The following is a 16,600-nucleotide window of genomic DNA, read 5'->3' as shown; positions in this document are numbered from 1 at the left end:
AGTAACATTTAATCTTGAATCCTTAAGAAAACATTTAGTTAGTCATACATAATGAATCTAATTTCTTTATAAAGTTAATGTAATTAAACTTTCACGAATCAGAAATTATTGTTAATAACTTTAAAAATAATATTTCATACACGAGAGTTGATAATTTAATGAGTATAAAAACTTTTTAGACCGTTAATGTATTGACTTATTCTTGGATGAACTTTAGGTTTTCTAGTGTATCGATATATATTTTTTTATAACGCCAAATCGGAGCTAACGTAAAGGAAAATTAGTAGAAAAACACTACAAGAACTCAGAAAAGAGAACCGTAAACAAACTGAAGCTCTATAATGGAACAGCAAAAATTAAAGAACGAGATATTTATATACAACAGAAACTAGATTATTTTGTTCTCAATATTCTCAACAATACAACAGCTCTGACATGTCTTTGTTTATCGTCAACTAGATCAAAACCCAACAAACAAAAAATATTTTTCACAAAAATATTATCGCATTCAGAGTACTCGAGCGTTATCACCAGTCGCTGTATTCTGATGGTAGTAAATAAACAGGAACACCAGGTAGGGGGGAATTTGAACTTGCCATATAAGATTTCGCATAAACATGTCAATTCACCTACAATTCTCAATTCATTGTCAGTATAAAAAATTGGACAACAGGCGTTGAAAAAGTTGTTGATAAAGGAAAAATAAAATAAATCATACCTTGTATCTTGTGAAATACAGACAGCAACAGTAAGATTCAGAGTCAAATGATGGTAATTTCACTGGCTCTTCTCGTTAATCATTAACGTCTGGTATCAATTAAGCCATTAACTTGCGACTTCATGTATCTGTCTATTAAGTCAACTAGAGATCTTATCAGTGACCTCGGGTCATAAATTATACCTACTTTAGGATCTCTTAGGGAGTCAACAACTATCTGCAAATTTAAGAATAGTAAGATGGTCATAAACAAAGTAAAATACATCATAAAAATTACCATGGATCCTGTACGAAAATAAGAATACTCATATCCATCATGAATATGATCCCGTGTTAAATCACTAATCTGTAACAGTATTAAAGATATGATTAAGGTCTGCGTACCGAATGACTACTATAATTTTCAGGTATGTGAACTGTGAGCACATAAACAAAAGCAATTGCTTAAAGTTGGCACGGGTTAAATCACTGGATTGACTGTTTAAAGAAGTTTTACATTAAGAGTAAATCAAAATTAATTCTTAGACAGCATGCCAGATCCATTCATCATTCATGAACTTGTCCACACTCCACTGTAAAATTCAAAAGAAACAATCTTGGAATATATCTCCTTGTGCTAAACAAAAGAGATTCTATCCATTCAATAATTTGTTAATGAACAGATTTGAAAAACATACCACGTCAAATATTCCTTGGGCAGCCAGACAGTCCACATCAACTGGAATTTCACCATTTCTTGGTACCAAAAGGGTATTTATATAGTGACTTGGCTGCATCAAATATAAACAGCACATAAATTACTTTCATTACGCTATTCATTGTGTCCTGTGTTTTTTGGTTTTCATTTATTATGATGATTGTATCTAAAGTTGATGAAACATGTTAATTTTTACATACTGAGTATTTCATGTTGTATCAAAGGAAAATATTTACATAACACTAATGAAACAGTTAAGGTAGTATTTTTCTTGGGATTACATGTGTGACAAAAATGGCTACTTTTTTTTATGAGGTTTCTTAGAAAACCTGCTAGGAACCAAGAATTGAAATGAGGAAGAAAAGAAAGGATTTTATTGGCTAGTAAGAAAACAGAAAGTAGGGAACAAAAACTCTCCACCAAGGGTTTCTGCTTCAGAAAGGATTTCTCCTTTCACAAAGAGCTAATACTCAATTTACAATGATACCAAATCTGCTTCTCTCCTATCATTCTTCCTCTATTTATATCTAATAAACCCCTCTAACTAAGTAACTAACTCATTAATAGTCCAACTATCTTAACTAACTCTCCCTTCTCCGTATATCCTAACAAAACCCAATAGTAAAAAGAATTCACAGAAAAATAAAAATAGAGGTCACACACTGCACTTCACTTCATACAACTAATTCTGCCGAGGAAAAGAATATAATTTGTCCTTTTTAAAAAAATGTGATTTTCAATTAGCTTTGGCACTAAGGAAATAAGTAATTTGTAGAGATACCAAAAATAAATAATATATTAATCAAAGAATGTGTAAACTCTGCATTGATGGGATATTTGCAGCTGAAAAGAGGGGGAAAGTGAAATTTATCCAATAGATCAATCAATCATTTTTAGATTTTAACCGTGTACTGCTTTCAACAGGATAAAAAGTGGGCATTGAAACTATATAATCTGATCTCTCTTTAAAGAGTCATGTGAATCAAATACTTTATTTTGAACAAGAATTGATAGAATAATTTTTCGTATGACACTAAGCAGTTTCAATAGAGAATAAATTATCACTCACGGGATTCTGTAAGCGATTGTTAGGCTCTCCATATGTTCGATTTAGAGCATCCGTAATGGCAGTTACAAAACAAGAAGCTGAAAACCCATTAGTTTCCCGGTCCCGTGTTCCATTTAGCACAAGTACCTGCCATTTTTTCAATCAAATTAGCAATAATCGAGCTGAAAAAGTATGGCTTTAAATGTTTGAGAGATTGCCAAATCTAATCCAACATGACACCACTGAAATAACTGATAGAACATTCTGAACCTCATGCATGGAATAGCTCAGCAAAACTTTGCAATTATGCAAGAATTAATTTCCACTTAATAACACTAAGCTTCACATATCTAGAAACATGCTTACAAATTGAATAATAAAGGCATGTGACTTGATGGCAGCATCCAAAGTCACTACATGTATGAGATTAGAAAGCAAGGGACTATGGGAACAGAGATTTTTGTGCCCATATTAAAAGATATCAGCTTATGGTCCATTTTCCCTCAGTGTGAAGCAGTCAAGCCAAGTTGTACAACTTTAAAACTATTTCTTCCGCAACAAACAAGTAATCTTGTCAAGTCTATATTCTCTATTTTGAGGGTAGAAGATTTCTATTACATGTTCAGCAAATAACCAAAGACAATGCAAAAAGTAACATGACAAGGAAATACCTTGAGGCAGGACTTTGAAGAAATAATCTCCCCAATTCCCAGTAACACCTAGAATAATTTTTAAGTCAGTAAACATTTAATGGGAGAACCAAATTGTCGCAAGGAATAAAAGCTAGAAGTTGTTCCAACAAATTAGATAATTAAGTAAAAATGGCACGATAAATACTGGAGTTGAACAATCATGTTTTCCACATTTTAGACACAATCTCAATGCATTCACAATACCAACAGCATAGAGGGCCAAGCATCTAAACCTCAACTGCTAAAATGTTTGTTTAAGCTTCTTTTTTATTTATTTAAAAAAACACTTCTTTTAATAAAATAAGTAGTTTTATGCTTTTTTGATGTGTTTGTCTAAACTGTTTTAAAAAAACAAAATTTTTCTGCTTTTTTTTTTAGAAGCAACTCCTGTCTACTTAAAAAAATCATTTTTGTCAGATTTTTTTTAAAGTTTAAACAAACTGTCCCATAATCATCAAAGGTGTCAATTCCAAGGGTCAATTCTACCATGTGAGATCACAAACATCAACAAAACTAATTGTCAGTATCTTTACCAGTGAGGGGCAGATTGAAGTAAAAAGGGAGCCCATGCCATACACAATGCAGTCTACATTATTTAACTGCTCTAATACAGCCGCATTAGCTGAGGGAAAGACCTATTCAAAGAAGAGAAAAAGAAGTTCCAATTATAAATTGTTTTTAAGTTTGCAACTATATAGCCAAAATCATATTAAGATTTCCTACAGTAAGATAAGCAAGTTTAAAAGTTACTGAGTATTGATATTTTCATCACAGAAGCAAACAAATAAAAACAGCACCGACCTTCAAAATATAAGATGTTGCTTACTACCCTTGCAGAATTAGCTGTATTTAGCTCCATGATATAAGCCATCAGGCCATTGGCCTGGTGGTCACCCACTTGGTAACAAGTGTTTCCCCCTCCCCACAGTTCAAGTTTTCTGGCGCAAACAAGGAGAGTTTCTAGTCGTGTGTATCATTACAATAAGAATGGCTGTATGTATCATTACAATAAGAATGGCTCTCCTCCACATCAGGTTCTCTAATTGACATTCAACTAGAATGAAGGTTTCTAGTTTATTGATATTTTGTTATTTGTGTTTACTGTTTCTTTTCTGTCAACAGCATGTCTTATCCTCCATCTCATATGACTTCTTTATTCTAACATTAACAAAAGAAAAAACACATTTTTTAAAATCTAATATCATGTTAAATACTTTAAAGAAAGACAGAATACATATCCATGCCAATTATTGGATAACTTTCCCTAGTTTCTTTCTACAAAATTTTCATTTACAACAAAAATAATTAAATAAATGCCTTCTCTGGTGGCATCTTCCATATAATGCATTTCTTCTACCTATTGTTGATGGCAATGCATAACATGATGTGAGAGACATATACAGCAAATGTCCTTCAACAAAATGGTGAAAAAGTAGGCTCAACAAGACACAGTACTTACCTCATGGAGCAAATTTTTTCCCTCGCTAGACATGTAGAACACCCGTTTTATTTTCGAAGGAAGTGCTGGAGCTGAAAAGCTTTCCTACCCATGAAAATATAAAATTTTAACACCAGAAATACAATATATAGAGAAAATGTATCTAGTGCGAGGGCCTTTTTATGTGAGAGTAAGAAAAGTAAATCTGGACCAAAGATCTTATCATGAAAGGTTAAATGTTAAACTGCAAGCCATGGAAGTTTTTTAAAAAAATTCATGACTTTTTGAAAAATGTATAATTGCATAGCCTAGATTTACTTCTGTCATTTGTAAAAAATGGCTTTCACACACACACACACACAAGAACCAGCCCAGCAGCACTGTAAAATCTCAATCAAGTGAATGAACAAATTACATAGACTTTACTTCCACTTGATTGGACTTACCAATCACTATTATGTAATTACTAACTAGGTGTGTGTATGAGAAAATAATTTCTATATTCTACTTTATTATCAATATCCATCATTACTTTGGAAGGTAAAATTCCCTCAAAAAAGAACAGGCAAAATCAAAGGAATAAACTAATCATTTCTATTTTTCAATTTAAAATCAATATCCACCGTTACTTTGGAAGGTAAATTCCCTCACCCGATTTTATAAAAGAACAGGCAAAATCAAAGGAATACACTAATTCTGAAAATCTATCGTTTCTAAATTTTTCCAAGAGCTCATCTATTTCAAACTCAATTAGCTCCCAACATCAGCTTAAACTCCAGGTCATTAATAACCCAAAAATATCATTACTAAATTACGATGACTATTGGATCCCCTTGAAGAACAAGTGCTCATTTCCTTTCATTAAGAGACTTGAAAGAACATGCAAGCTTTCATCTCAGGCAAGTTCCCTTCACATCCTTGGAGATTTAAACAAATTATCATTGGAGTAGACATAATGTACAAAAAAAATACACTGGCATACCTTCTTAATAAGCTCCATTGTTCCACTGGTTGGATGAGAAATTTCATTTTGTCCCCGTATTATAGTTCCATCCTATGTGGATGTAAGAGAATAAAAATATATTGCAATAACTATTAAAATAACAGATCAAACATTTTTGTGAATTCTTATATCATTTTTTTTATAGTTATTATATCATGTTCTTTTGACAAGAACAGATAAATTTTCCCTCAGAATAGTGATAAGCTGATAAACCATAGTTGTACAGTTAAATAGATTTATAGCATACCCACAATTCACACCCTAAAGTAAGTCTGTCATTGGTTGAAATCACAGGTAGAACCAGGCTTTCAGGGGGAATATCTGAAACCCGTGAAAATAAAAATATGGCAGCATCCAAGGACTGAAAAAATATGCGTGCTCCTGCAAAAAAGAAATTCCCAATGCTGCATAGTTTATAAAAGTCAGTTACAATGTTTTAATGTCTCACACCAAAAGGTCAACCAGCTGGAAAGGATAATTATTATGTGTAATTTGGACATGAAACCAGCTTGGAAAAAACCAATTTATCTCCAAGTAATAAATTATGCTTTCACCATTCACTAATGCCCGATAGAACCTTGGGAGAACCACACCACAAAAGCTAGCTGTTGTAGTTAGAGAGCCCGAGGCCTTATAAATGCCTCACTAGAATCTCATACTACCAATGTGGGACTCAAGGCCCATACCTTGCAATTGGATCTTAACAAGTTCACAACTCAACCCACTGGCAATTGCCACATTCCAAAATCTAGAACTTTAAATTCTCTCCACTGATGAAAGTAGAAAGAAACAACAAAAGAGTTAAGGGGCACCATGCCTAATCTGTTTTTTTTTTGTTGTTGAATACCATATGCCCTCTCTGCTTCTAATGCAATGGGAAGCCACTTTTCTCATTATAGCATGATGAATATAATCAATAAAAACAAGCTTATTTAGGGGGAGAAATAACTATGGCAAAAAAAAAACACAGCAAGCATGTTACTGAATTAGAAATAAGGGACCTGCCGTTGCTGAAACAAAATGATTCTTCGGCCCGGCAGAGAATCTGTAAAAGGACCAAAAAGAAAGCACAAATTTAATGACAAATTATAAAAAAAATGCCAAAAAGATTGAAAAAAAACTTGATCAAAAGCAACTAAGCAACTAAGCAATTATCCAAAACAAACCTTTCCATTGCTATTTTGGCCCTCCTACCCTCCCGGATTTCTTATGTTATGTGAATTGGGGAAGGTTATTTTAAGGTAAAAAATAAAAGAGGTATCGGGTGGAATTTTGCTAAACCTCAAAGGAAATGAATGCAGTTTACCCCCCCAAAAAAAAGATCATTGGGAAGATATGCAATAAAAAATAAGAGAGCGAGATCCTTTAAGAGGCAACCAAGAAATATTCAGAAATAGCCCCAGTTTGTTTGTAGAAGTCACCTGACTCTGGAAATAAACCAGAAAAGCTCGAATAGTCTCCCTGTAGGGTTTTGACACACCTTTCCATAAAAAGTGATCACCTTCCACAATAGAGTACCTATAAGTCACAAGGAATGAAGTAATACTTTAAAAAAAAAGATGCACACAAAATATAACACATAATGACCTTTACAAAATAACTTCTTTTCAGAGTTCCAAACACTCAAATACATGGGTTCTGATATTCAAACACTCACTTTATCTTTCATGATTCCATCTCCTTTTCCACCACATTTTTTTTTCCTATTTCTCTCTCCATTTCTTATAACATCACCTATCACATATTTCACTTTCACTCTTTTTTTTTCCTACCTCTTTTTTCCCTACACCTATCCCCACCCAAAATTAGGGTGGAGACTGGGACAATTCAACAATTTTACTAAATATATTACAAAAATAAGGGTCAGAGAGTATAGGAGAATGTTATGATTCCAAAAAAATTGAAGAGGCCATGACTCCTGGCCTCCCACATTAGGTAACAAATTACCGCTCCTAAATGCCACAACTTGGCTATTAGCACACTATTAACTCAAAATGCCTAGCCCAACACAGTAACCCTTAAAGCAAGTAACATGAAGAAAGGGGACCAAGCCAAAATATCCATAATTCAACCAGAAAGTATGAGGCATTGGGCAAGCAACAACAATAATTAAGAATGTGGTACCAACCATTCTGATTTAGCTTGCAGTGGATCAAGTGGTAGACGATGCCCAAGCAAATTCCGAACTGCGAGAGCCTCAACGGTACTCTGATCAGACAACCTCAGGCACCTGGAACGTATGTCTCCAACAGCAGGACCACCTGCAATGCACGCACGCACCCAATCAATCAAAATCCCTAATTCCTCGCCCCCGAAATTTGGTTCCACAAAAATTCCCAAATGTAGAAACACTAGTAATCATAATTATTAATTTAACATAACGCAGTACCGAGAACACGAACAATCTCAGCAGTGCTTCCTCCATCGTCGGAAACGGGGAGAACGTGAGCGACGCGGGTGGTGAAATTCTTGAGCTCCTCGACGACGCCGTTGAAGGCGGTCCCACCGGAAAAGACGAGCAGAGCGGGCTGAGGGTGAGGGTGAGGAGGGTTAGGGTTTGAATAACAGCGGCGATGGTGATGGTGGTGCTGCTGCGACGGAGAGGTAGCCATTGAAGACGAGGAAGAAGAAAACGATGATGAGAGGATTCTGGTACAAGTTGGGAAGGAGAGGGGAAGGGTATTACAGAAGGTGGGACCCAACCATGTGTCCACCATGCTCGCGAAACTTGTGTTGTGTACGCTAAATTACTTTTGTGACTTTGCAGCGTCGTACTCCACTATGTGCCACCTTCAAATTAGGTATAATGTAAAATGACATAAGTAACCCTAATATAAAATCTCATGTGATCTATTAAAGATGTATTTGATTTGTATTTTTTGTATTGACAACTGTTTTCATTTTCACACGACTAGAATTCTGAAAATATTTTTGATTTAATTTTTTGTTTTTTACTTTCAAGAAATAAAAAAATTAAAAATGTGTTTTCAAAAGGAGATGTATTTTTAGATTTACTTAAAATTACAATATTTGTCACCTCTTTTTTATTTTACAAATGAGGTTTCTAGTTTCAACTAAAAATGAGATTACATTGTTTTCAATTTTTGGTTCATTTGAAAAAATATTTTTACCGAAAATAAAAACAAACCAAACACATTTCTATCATCATTTTCTATTTTTAGTAAAAATAAAAACAGAAAATAACCAAACAAAATACCCCTAAACTTGCCATTTTTCTCATGAATAATCGTGAGCTCCCACTAATTCTTGGAAAAAATTGCATGTGTGAAACCTTGTGTTGGAAGCCCAAAACCGAGGGAAACAATGCCCGGTAGGTGCTGGAAAATTTGATTTCAAAAACCTTGGTTGAATTAAAACTCAAGGGCCTAAACGGCTAAACCATGTTTTGGCCCAAAACTTAATAAAAATTTCATTATTTAATCGGGACTGGACATGAGGACAGTATGTTGGCTAAATGATATTTATTCATTTAATTTGTAAAAAATTTAGTCATATTTTCATAAGCTAAATGCTAAAATAGGAAATTATATTATTATTAAGTCTGTTGTTGTCATGTAACTATTACAAACTTTGTATCTTATGTTAACTAAAAAACTTATCCATGCGTTCATTTAAATAATTATATATCTAATAGTAAGTATTAAGGGGTGTTTGGTTTGATTATTTTCTGTTTTCATGTTCACGGAAAACAGAAAACAGTGATGAAAATGTGTTTGATTAGATTTCTGAAAACATTTTCAGAGTGACAATGAAAACAGGAAACAACCAGAAAATGAAAACAATAAATTCTCATTTTCAGTGTTTTCAGTTGAGAACACAAATCTCACTTCATGTAAAATGAAATTGCGTGGCAATAAATGTAATTTTAAGTAAATCTAAAAATACAAGAAGACAAGAAGTCAATATATCATATATTTTCAATATTTTTATTTCAAAAATAAGAAGTCAAACCAAACATATTTTTAGAATCCTAATCTTTTGAAAATGAAAACAGGTTTCAGAAAATGAAAACTAAACACACTCAACTTTTAACCTAATGCATGTTAAGTGGTGCTAAATAAAGGAGATAGTATATTTTTTCTATCGGTAAGAATCATGATCTCAAATCCATTATTTTGTCTTAGAAATGATGTTTGTAAAATGTAGAAACAAATTTATAATTCTCTTCGTTCAAGATGAATCACTCTGATTTGATGATATTGAAGAAATTAGGGATTAATGGACACCCTAGGAAAGCCAACAGAATTAATGAGGTTATTTGATATTCTCCCAAGCTGAACTGGCTTAAATGTAACTCTGATGGATCAACAAAAAGTAGTCTTGGAAGAGCTGGTTGTGGAGGTATTTTAGAAATTTCAAGGGTTCTCCCATTGGTTGTTTCACAACTCCTCTAGGGTCCAAAATTCTCTGTTTTCTGAGATTATGGGCACCATTATTGCAATAGAGTTGGCTAATAAAAAAGGTTGGAAGAATCTTTGGCTGGAGTGCGATTCAATGTTGGTGGAAAAATAGGTGGTTGAATTGTATAGATCTAACAAGAAATATGTTTTTTTCAGTTGGTCACATTTACAGAGAGAACAACTCTTGTGCAGACTTCGTTGTCTCTCATGCTTCTTCTATTTCTGATTTTTGCTGGTGGGACACTTCCTCTTTTTTTGTTGCAGCAAAAATGAATAGGAACAAAATAGGATTGAGGAATAGTCGCAGTCATACCCAACCGAAAAAGTATGTTATCCAAGGGCATTTCAAGTAGTTGTAATAAAACCTGACCAGTTGATCCTTTAGCTTTTCCGGCGATACGAACGTATTTAAGCAATTGTCGTTCTGCCTTCTTATTCACCAAACCTTCTAATTCTCGTTTCCTCATTAATAGGGGTTCTTCCGGAACTGCTTGTAGAAGAAAGAAGATTCTATGCTTTTTCTCTTCCAACAAGGGATCCTGTTCATCCACTCAAGCGCATTGGATCGTTGGTTAGCGTGGGTGGGCATCTCACTCCCTCAAGTATTTACAATGTCACATTGGGCTTTGGCCGAGTGAACCCCTTTTGATAGACGAGCTTAAGCTAGGTTCAGGATAGATAGATGGGTGTGTAGAATGTGATACGATGCATAGCCCTTTCATCAGTATGGGACTGATTGAAGACAGATTCATTTGCATACTTATACTCTTTCTTATTTCTATTTGAAAAAATTTCGTAATGTCTCCCGAATCGTTCTCTAAAAAAACTAAAATAATCGGGAGATAGCTTGCCTATTCATTTTTTTTACTAGAGGTTAGTGAAAAGAAAGATTTTCTTTTTTCTATTCGATTTTAGAATAAAAAAATTTTGTTACCTAACTATAGGTTCTTATAGTTTCTACCAGCTTGAGTTTTGGTTCTGGTCCCCTCAAGCTGCTCTTTTTTTTATCAATAATATTTCTTTCTTGGTATGTGTCTTAGGATTTTTAATGTTTGTAGTGTCAACCTAGTTAGAATCTCTTACATTATTGTAAAGTCATTAACCAAGGTTCATTAAAAAAAAGTAGAAGAATCAATCATCAATTCCCTTGGAACCAAATGTATAAACATTTACCTAAAATTACATTAGATGATATTTCAATATTATTTAAGATGATGTGTTGCACCAAAATTATGTTCCTCTCCCTTGTTCAAACCAAAGCAACAAAGGATTAAATCTATATTTTTATGGTGACATCGTGATTTTGTGGGGTTAAATCAATTATTTGTGTTGTTATCCAAATATACTATCAATATGTCTCTTGAAATATTGAAGTGATTATGAAAAGCACTTGCGTTTTTTTATTTAAATCAATTAGTTTGAATTTCTAATATTCAACGAGTTCCTGTGATTGGAAACTTTTCATTTATATCTGTCAACATTTACAATGTTGTAGAAAGAAATGTCAAGGTGACATTTTTCACGTTTTGTTCTCATAAAGTGATGCCCGTCAATGGCTGGTGCCAAACAATAGCACATATCACCAAAGCCTAAACTGCTAAAACCAAGTCAATTTCAAATTTTAAGGGGAGAAAAAAAAAAGGTTAAGAGAATAACCCCTTAGTAAGGCAAACTCTTGGAACTAGTGCTAATAATCAAAGACTTCAATTTAGAAGACTCCCCTGCTGCATTTGCCCTCTGCGTTATTATTTCCATATTCCTATTTAAACTTTGTTTCACCAAACTCTTCATCAATCTCTTCCCTTCTTTTGCTTCTCTTTGATTCACAGGTGACCCCATTGCAAATCTTGGTGTTTGTGGACCAGAATGTGGACCCATTTTCGTTTGCCTTTCATCCTTAAACCATTGCAATAGTTTCATTGCTCTCTTCTGAGCCAAATTACTCCCCAATAAAACCACTTCAAGAAGCACCGGAACAATTCCTGCCTGTGCCATTTTCTTTCTTTGCAATGAGCTTTGATGTGCAAGAATCATCAAAATATACACTGACAACTCTTGGCATTTGGGTTTGTCTTCCCATGACAAGATCTCAATAAAGGTTTCTGGCACCATTGAATTGTTCTCTATTGTTTTCTTTCCCATCAAAGTCACTGATAAGTTCCCTAGAGTGGCAAGTGCTTTCTCTGAAATTTCTTTTATTGAGGATACTTCCAAGAGGATAGGGACCACCCCACTTGAAACCAAAGGGCATGCATTCTCTAACACAGTTGATAGGTTATGTAAGGCACCTAAACATGAATTTTTGGTGTCAAAACTTGAGCCTTTCTCAAGAATGTTTCTAAGTAACGGTAGAAAGTCTAATATGGCAAGAGGGAATTGAGTGTTTGCTAGAGATGACAATGACAAAAGCAACTCTACCAATTTACTTGTTGTTGATTCATCTACAAGGTCAATTGTCTTAGGAAGCTTGGACAATATTCCTGCCTCCACTATCAAAGCCTTGTTCCTGAAGAAAGAACGTAATAGATACGTCAGGTAAGGAAGGAAAGCATGCTTCAACTCAGTCAAAGTTAGGTCAGAAACAAATAATACTACTCCTACAGTTGAAGTTTTCTAAAAGTCAGAATAAACCAGAGAGGGGAACTCAACTCTCAACTACTAGCATCAACCCACCTTGTTCAATTCATATTTTCTTCTTTTGATGGGATTGGTGCAATTTGTGTAATAAAGAATGAGAAGGCCAAACCAACTAAATTAAAAAAATATTATTTATAGCAGACTGAAGTCAACGAGAATCTGAAGTAAATATATGTGTTGGAAAATGAAGGTCAACAAAAGACATAAAATTTTCTTAAAGATCATAAAGGAATCTGATTAACTACCCTATATTTTATAGTAATCAGTAATTTATAAATTCTAGGACAAAAATGTCGCTCCAATATGAACTTTGTCCCCTCTAGGCTCTAGCTTATCCTAACAACCCTGCAACTCAGTAGACACTGCACGTTTTGGTGATTTTATACTAGTATTAATTATGTTTCTTCCAACTAATACTGGCATAACACATCACAGCATGGTACTAGCACAGTGTGATTTTGGGAAAATTTGATCCGAAAATACTGGCTAAATTTCTTTCTCATATTTAAAATGTCATGGATACAAGTTTAATTAGTTTGATAACTTTCATGCTTCTACACCCACCCACATGATGTCTTTGCCTTTTGTTTTTATTTAGGAGTATTTATTTTTTTACCCTATGGAAATGTATAGAACGCTTTGGTTGTGGTGACTGTGGAGTCATGAAACAAACCCGCCAAGGCCAACCGCCACTATGTGTACATCAGTCTTGTCTTCGCCCCCCAAAGTCAAAATGAGCGGGTACTCAATGCTCACGAAGGCTCCACTCTCGCCAGTTTCTTTATAAAATATGATTACATATTATTCCATATCAAACAATATGACAAATAAGAAGACAATAAAAGTATGACTAAGATAAATAAGATTTTAGTTATAATTCATGCACCTTGATTTCTAGTTAGTGGACCTTAACCAATGTTACAAATTCGGTCCTAATTATTTTATTATTTCTTCTCTCACATTATGTTAACCTAAAAAGAATTGCACAGTTAAAAATTTTAATAATTCATTTTATATCTTTCTGTGCCATTGGATGGGCATCTATTCTGGGTATGAATATACGTTAGCAACACCTAACAGTTTAGACTCTTCAAACTGTTCTTATGTAAAATCAATTCAACATTTCAACAAATAAAATCTAAAGAACTTATTAAATCAATAACAGAATTTCAAATTTGAATCAAACAGAAAGTTCAACATCAAGTTAATATATAACATAAGTTTTATATTATTGAATTTCTTACTTATAGTTTTACATTTAAATCAAACAAGAAAATTAAGACTATCAAGCACTAAAAAACAGTGGTTTAGGTGGCAATCATTCATAAAGTGTTGCATGGCAAAAACTAAAAGACAATTCTAACAGAACATAGTTGCAAAACTTACGTGTAGGTTCCATCAGCTAGGTGGATCAACGCCGTCAACCCTGCTCGCCGGCGGCTAGCCACCGGCGACGCCACCATAGATACCAACACCGGCACCACCCCAAGTTCTGTTATCAATTTTCTAACCTTAACATCTTCCTTGGCTAACTTTTCAATCTCCTTTGCTGCCACCTCCTTCTCTTCCCAGCTTCCAAAGTGAAGCATCTTCACAGTTCTCTGCAACATGATCACAGACTCTTCCTCCTCCTCTTTATGCTTCTCCATAACTTGAACTGTTTCAAGATTTTCAACCTTGTTGTTGTGTTCAACTTTGCTCTTAGCTGTGTCAAACCGATCAGAGGGGTCATAACGCTTTTTGGTTGCTTTGGATTGGAGAAACCTTCTGATGCGGCCAAAGAACTGAAGTTTTATGTTAGACAACACCCAAATAGAAGAAGAAGATGATGATGATGAAGGAGTAGACATGCTTGAGAGGAAGGAGAAAACAAAGCAAGATATTGAAATTTTGGAAAAGTGAGTGTTTGGGGTTTGGTTCTTATACAATTTTAGTTTCTGTTTCTGACTTTGGAGACAGAGAGAGACCAGAGGGAGAAGGGAGAGAAAACGAATCAATGAAACTATTTGAAGAGCTCCGTGAACTTTAAAGTACAGGGGGAGCACAGGGCACATGCATAAAACAGTGCTGTCCCGTTTAAATGTAAATGTAAATATGTAATGGTTGATATTATGATGCAAAATCTCAAATTATGAATTTATTAAGTAATGGAATTTAATATTTATGCATCATTTGTTCTAATAAAAAAGATTTCCGTACCTGAACTTCACAAGGGACACAAGGTGCTAATATAATGATTTATGCAGTTGTGACTATGTTTGAACTAAAATATTATATACTAAGTAGCATTGCTTGTAGATTTAATTGTAGTTAAATCTATTTAGTTAAAAGTCCATAGTCTATATAGCCATTTTTTTTTAGATAAACAAACTATTTGGTACTACATCACTAACGCCTGATGCTTGGTCTTTCTTTGCTTCACGATCTCACCTAACTAATCTATAAAATAGTGGAGATGAAATGTTATGGGCTTAGGACCCATCATATGTCTTCGTCAAATTCAATTTTGGGGGACCTTCTTGGGTGGATAATAGATGAGAAACTCTTTGTTCACTGGTCCCAAGTAGGGTGCGTAATATGACTTGGCATTTTATTCATTTAAAGAGACAACAACGAACCAAATATAGACTTTGGTTTTGATGTGAACTCACGTTCAGGGCATGTGAGAATCAGGGAGACCCAGCCTATATATATTCCTTTATGGAGCCATAAAATTTGGGGCAGTGCACACGCGTCAACATTAATTAATGGTCACTTAATATATCATTTCATAATCCTTCATTGGCTACACAATCTGATCTGGATCGGTAGCTGTGATATTCTCACATGCATTAGAGATTGATCATGCCAAGCTTCCCTTGCATGAATGAAGGGTGGAGCAAGAGGAGCAGTCATTCATTAATTTTTTGGATTCCTTTTTCGATTATGATCCTGAAAGAGAAATTAAGTTTAATTTATTTTGTATTAAAAATGCATTTAAAACCATGCAGTTTATAGATTTATCATAGAGATTTGAGCTAGGAGAATATGTGGCTATGCTGGTGGAATTCTTCGAGAAATGAAATATAATCTAGAATAAGAACTGAAGAAGCCAGATGGATAGGTAGTAATGCATTAAAGACTAAAGAGAAAATATTATTTTATTAGTTTGATGTCGGCATTAAGGTATTTTGAGTGAATAATCAAATTCAATTCAATTAATTAAATTATGATTGATGTTAAAAACCTGTAAGTGTATCTAAATGCACCGTTCGTATGCAAAGTCATGACCAATTTAGACCTACAAAATAAGGTTATTTAGTTAACAGTAATAAACATTGGTATAGACTTCTTTGGGTGGGGAGAAAGAGATATATTTGAGATTTTGATGGCTGTGGCATATCCATGTTGGAGTCCACTACAAGTAATTATCCATTCGTGAATTGCAGGCACTGAAGTTTCCCACGTGTGAAGGAAGCACCTCATTCATCATTAGTAGTTACATTTTCGTTTTGATGTTGGCTGTGTGTGTGTGTGTGACAGTGCAAATATGATGTGTGCCACTCCCAGAACTTACGTATCACCATAAACATTTGTTTCTTACTGCCAGGAATATCGTAAATTAATGTCTAGCTTGCACAATTTGGTTACAGTTCCAAATGTGCGCAAATGTGTTTTGCAAGCAAAGTTAAATTGCATCAACAGCGTTATTAGTTAAATTGTTCTTTTATTAGCGTTTTTAGTCAAATTCTTCTCAAGTCAACAAGTAACTATCACAAGTAAACTAACACACACAAGTGATTTTTCGCGTATTCATAGTTTATTTTGAACTACTAGTATTTAACGCGAGTATTTTATTTTTCTTCCAGTTATGCAATTTTCTTACAAGAATTACGATTTTGATATTCTAATTCGTGTCATCTCCTCCCAAGGAGTTGAGGCTAGTTTACAAAATTACAACTTTAAT

At 34.1% G+C, this 16,600-nt stretch overlaps 2 protein-coding genes across 2 annotated transcripts; both read right to left on the bottom strand.

Moving 5' to 3' along the window:
* Nucleotides 1–356: 356 nt before the first annotated feature.
* LOC100814363 (uncharacterized protein YNL011C) lies at nucleotides 357–8,379 on the bottom strand. The gene is made up of 13 exons (XM_003541659.4): nucleotides 7,986–8,379; nucleotides 7,725–7,857; nucleotides 7,018–7,114; nucleotides 6,598–6,641; nucleotides 5,844–6,000; nucleotides 5,576–5,647; nucleotides 4,615–4,698; nucleotides 3,689–3,790; nucleotides 3,135–3,182; nucleotides 2,485–2,610; nucleotides 1,396–1,488; nucleotides 719–935; nucleotides 357–629 (listed from the first exon to the last, which is right to left on the bottom strand). Exons 1-12 carry the CDS (start codon nucleotides 8,311–8,313, stop codon nucleotides 801–803), a joined length of 1,419 nt encoding a protein of 472 aa, XP_003541707.1. The 5' UTR covers nucleotides 8,314–8,379; the 3' UTR covers nucleotides 357–629; nucleotides 719–800.
* A 3,085-nt stretch (nucleotides 8,380–11,464) lies between these two features.
* On the bottom strand, nucleotides 11,465–15,090 carry LOC100813828 (U-box domain-containing protein 7). The gene is made up of 2 exons (XM_003541658.5): nucleotides 14,041–15,090; nucleotides 11,465–12,523 (listed from the first exon to the last, which is right to left on the bottom strand). The coding sequence occupies exons 1-2, from the start codon at nucleotides 14,706–14,708 to the stop codon at nucleotides 11,677–11,679; spliced, it is 1,515 nt and encodes a 504-aa protein (XP_003541706.1). The 5' UTR covers nucleotides 14,709–15,090; the 3' UTR covers nucleotides 11,465–11,676.
* Nucleotides 15,091–16,600: the final 1,510 nt, after the last annotated feature.

Source organism: Glycine max, chromosome 13, assembly GCF_000004515.6.
Source record: "Glycine max cultivar Williams 82 chromosome 13, Glycine_max_v4.0, whole genome shotgun sequence".
In the NCBI taxonomy this organism is placed as follows: Eukaryota; Viridiplantae; Streptophyta; class Magnoliopsida; order Fabales; family Fabaceae; genus Glycine; species Glycine max.
The sequence above is the reverse complement of the archived record's forward strand: the minus strand, read 5'-3'. Positions and strand labels throughout refer to the sequence as shown.

Coding starts and splice junctions, on each gene's coding strand:
- LOC100814363 (XM_003541659.4), bottom strand. CDS start 8,313: ATGGTGGACACATGGTTGGGTCCCACCTTCTGTAATACCCTTCCCCTC. Junction 6,642..7,017: donor TGGTTTATTTCCAGAGTCAG/GTGACTTCTACA, acceptor GTCCTTTTACAG/ATTCTCTGCCGGGCCGAAGA. Junction 6,001..6,597: donor TTTTGTTTCAGCAACGGCAG/GTCCCTTATTTC, acceptor TAAACTATGCAG/CATTGGGAATTTCTTTTTTG.
- LOC100813828 (XM_003541658.5), bottom strand. CDS start 14,708: ATGTGCCCTGTGCTCCCCCTGTACTTTAAAGTTCACGGAGCTCTTCAA. Junction 12,524..14,040: donor CTAGCTGATGGAACCTACAC/GTAAGTTTTGCA, acceptor TTCTTTCTTCAG/GAACAAGGCTTTGATAGTGG.